At 37.5% G+C, this 3,299-nt stretch overlaps 1 protein-coding gene across 9 annotated transcripts in view; it reads left to right on the top strand.

Annotated features, from left to right (window-relative positions):
- dctn1b (dynactin 1b) overlaps positions 1-3,299 on the top strand; it is an 80,912-nt gene that overhangs the window by 64,083 nt on the left and 13,530 nt on the right. For all 9 annotated transcript variants that reach the window (XM_037977675.1, XM_037977672.1, XM_037977676.1 and 6 more), the window contains 2 exons: positions 2,505-2,632; positions 2,799-2,982. In XM_037977675.1, the coding sequence (XP_037833603.1) occupies positions 2,505-2,632; positions 2,799-2,982 (312 nt within the window). The remainder of the gene's footprint in view (positions 1-2,504; positions 2,633-2,798; positions 2,983-3,299) is intronic.

Genomic DNA, 3,299 nt, shown 5'->3' with positions numbered 1-3,299 from the left:
GAGAGAGAGAGAGAGAGAGAGAGAGAGAGAAAATGAATGTGAATTTTTTTCTAATTAATGTCATTTCCCTTAGAAATTGCCAGACCTTTGGGAATACTTTAGGTTTATTTCATTTTTTGTTGTTATTCTTTTGGCTGCTTTTGCAGTGATTGCCACAGCAAGTGAACTGACATCAAAGAATTAGCTATTGTTTTACACCGGATGCCCTGCATGATGCAACCAGGGCTCAAACTCACTGCCGGTAAAGAGGTAAAGAGAGAAAATCAAAGCAAATTGTGGTCACAAAAAAGAACACAGTTCGTAATTTTTAACTTCTTCATTTGTAGAATAGAAAGTGAGGAAATAATGAAAGGCAAAGAAGCATAGCTTTAAATTGATATAATTTCAAAAAAACAGATGTTCACATACATGTAAAATTCCGTTTTTTGTTTGTATGAGAATTTTTAAGCTGTGGCTGTTTCATCGTTATGGTCCACAACAGAAGGCTAAGGAGTGATAATGTTTTTGCCATTGTCTGTGTGAGTGTTCACCCAGTCTAAATCAGTTTGGCCACTACAGCCAACTAACCTTAGAAAACACAAAAATGGCTATAACGCAGTCAGTTTTACAGATATTGTGTTACAATTTGGTCTGGTAGTAGCTGAGAGTTATTTACAGTACATACTCCAAGTCACGGACAGCTGGTATTAATAGGCTAGTAGGGCTAAGCCCTCCCTGTTGTTTACAATAAAAATGTTAAAATACCTAATGGACATAAATTAAAATATCATATCACATTTTGTTAAATTTACAAAAAAACTGGTGCCAATGTTGAGAAAACAAAAGAGTATTTCCTAGTGCTGTCTGGGGGTGATACTTGTAGGGTGGGCTAACAGTTAAATAATAAAATGCTGCAGTTTGGATTTCAGCAACAGAAGCATCCAATTTGAAATAAAGAAAATCTGCAATAAATTGACATTATGTCCTTTTTCAGCACAAAGAAAACCTTAAAAACAAACCACCACCAAAAACCAAGTTTACACAGAGCCTCTGTCAGTTGTCTAATAATTCATTTTCCTGCATTAAGTGTTTCAACTATAATGATTTCAGATGTTTTTTTTTCAGTCAAACAGCTGTGCATAACACTGCACCACACTACTTAACACAATTACTAATCACGCTGATAAAATCAAATCAAACAAGACATGCAATATTGGAAAGGGCATTGTTTTTAAATTAAGCCTACCTTTTTTTTAAAGAGAAACTCACTCCGATGACTTTTCTGGTATGCAAAAAGGTTAATAACCACCTCCTTAAAAATTTGTTTGCTACATATGATGTTAGCCAGTCCTTTCGCTAAAACCAGGTCACAGAAAAACTTCGGTTTTGCTGCTTTTCATTTTTTGATTATCATTTGGTCTATCCGCCCACAACCTCACTTCCGGTTTTCCCCCCAAAGACATTAAGGAAAATGGGTGAGAAACTAAAAAAAAAATTATAGATAAATAAAATAATCCACCTCGTTTATGTTTACCTTTCTTGCCATCGCACTCAGTCTATGACAAACCACGTGCACATACAGTCCCACTCGAGGCTCGCTATTGTACGTCCACCCTCATTGGTTAAAGCCTGAGGCCATGGGCTGATCCTGGGCTGGACTAAATTAGCCCAAATGAGCAGCAAACTGAAGGGGGCGGGACAAGATGGCTTTCAATCATTCTGTATCATGAAGTTACATTCAGTGACCGGGGCTGTAAAATATTAGGCCTTTGGAAAGACTGGGATTTTCTCAAGACTGTTTGGCACCAGAAGTGAAATTTATTTATATAGCACTCTTCAGCAACAAGGCGATCTAAAGTGCTTTAGAACTTTATTAGGTATTTTAACATTTCAACATTTTTATTGCAAACACCAGGGAGGGCTTAGCCCTACTAGCCCAATAATACCAGCCGTCCCTGATCATTTCTCATATTTCAAAGCTGAAAGATGATGGTAGGTCAGAGGTCATGAAAAGGAAGTGCTTCTTCATGCTACACTTGGGATTCAAGGCCAGTCAAAAGGCCTATGAATCACAACAAACAGGAGCCAAGACTTGAGATGGGAAACTTGGCAGTGTCAGCAATGACACCCACTAGACCATTAGTAGTTTCAACTTGAAGAGCAGAATGGTTTGGCGTCCAAAGACACCTTTCTAGAGATAGGGACCAGCTCGCTGTGACCCAAAGGAGAAGCAGTTAAAGAAAATGGATGGATGGACTGATGCAACAACAACAATTGACATTTGAAAACACAAAACTAACTATATTTCAGTTTATTTTACAGAAATGAAAGCTAAAATTTGATGAGGTAGGTCTGAGAATCATTCAGATCACATACTCAGAGTGCTAACAGACCTGGCAATACTGCGTGAGATTGTGTACAACATTGTTTTCAAGATTTAAACAAATGGCTATGAATTTGAAGTTTGAATGAAGCCTATTGTCTTCAGTCAGATGTTTACCAGGTCTGCTGAATTTTGCCCTCAGGCAGCGTGATTTCTGGAGTTGGCACAGGGTCAGGAGCTCAGGTGATCGATTCTCCTTTGCTGACTCAGCAGATTGAAGCTCAGAAACTCTGCATCAAACACCTGAAGAATGAAAACAACAAGCTGAAGGTAGGAACCATCTTAATCAGGTTAGGGTTAAGTCAAAACAAACCATCAGAACAAGCAACTCAAGTTATATTTGACTTTAGTGACTGGAATAATCTTTTTTTCTCAGTCTAATAGTTTTACTTGCCATGTTTTCAGTTTCACAATGTTATGTGGTTTCTTCTGGCAGGCAGAAAAGATGCATGTTCAGCTTGCCTCTCTGCCTCCCCTTCATGTGACCAAACTACCTTCCAAGGTCAAATATCCTGAAGTCCTCTCTAGCGCCCTCTACCGCAAGACTGACCAGCTCCAGGAAACTTTGTTGCAGATGAGTGCCAACATCAAGGTGGTGGACATCACTGGAAAATCCCCAGGTGAGTAAGAGAAACAGCGTAACTACCTGAATTTCTTTTGGTGCTCCATAATTTTTTGATCAAAGAAAAATTGTCTGTAAAATTGACTAATAGCCATTTTTGTGTTACTAATGTCATTTAGAACTGACAACCATCTTGAATTGTCTTGTATTGAATGAGTTATAGATGTACAGGTGCTGGTCATAAAATTAGAATATCATGAAAAAGTAGATTGATTTCAGTAATTCCATTTAAAAAGTGAAACTTGTATATTATATTCATACATTACATACAAACTCATATATTTCAAATGTTTATTTCGTTTAATTTTGATGATT

Source organism: Kryptolebias marmoratus, linkage group LG10, assembly GCF_001649575.2.
Source record: "Kryptolebias marmoratus isolate JLee-2015 linkage group LG10, ASM164957v2, whole genome shotgun sequence".
NCBI lineage: Eukaryota > Metazoa > Chordata > Actinopteri > Cyprinodontiformes > Rivulidae > Kryptolebias > Kryptolebias marmoratus.
This window is presented reverse-complemented; position numbering and strand designations above follow the sequence as displayed.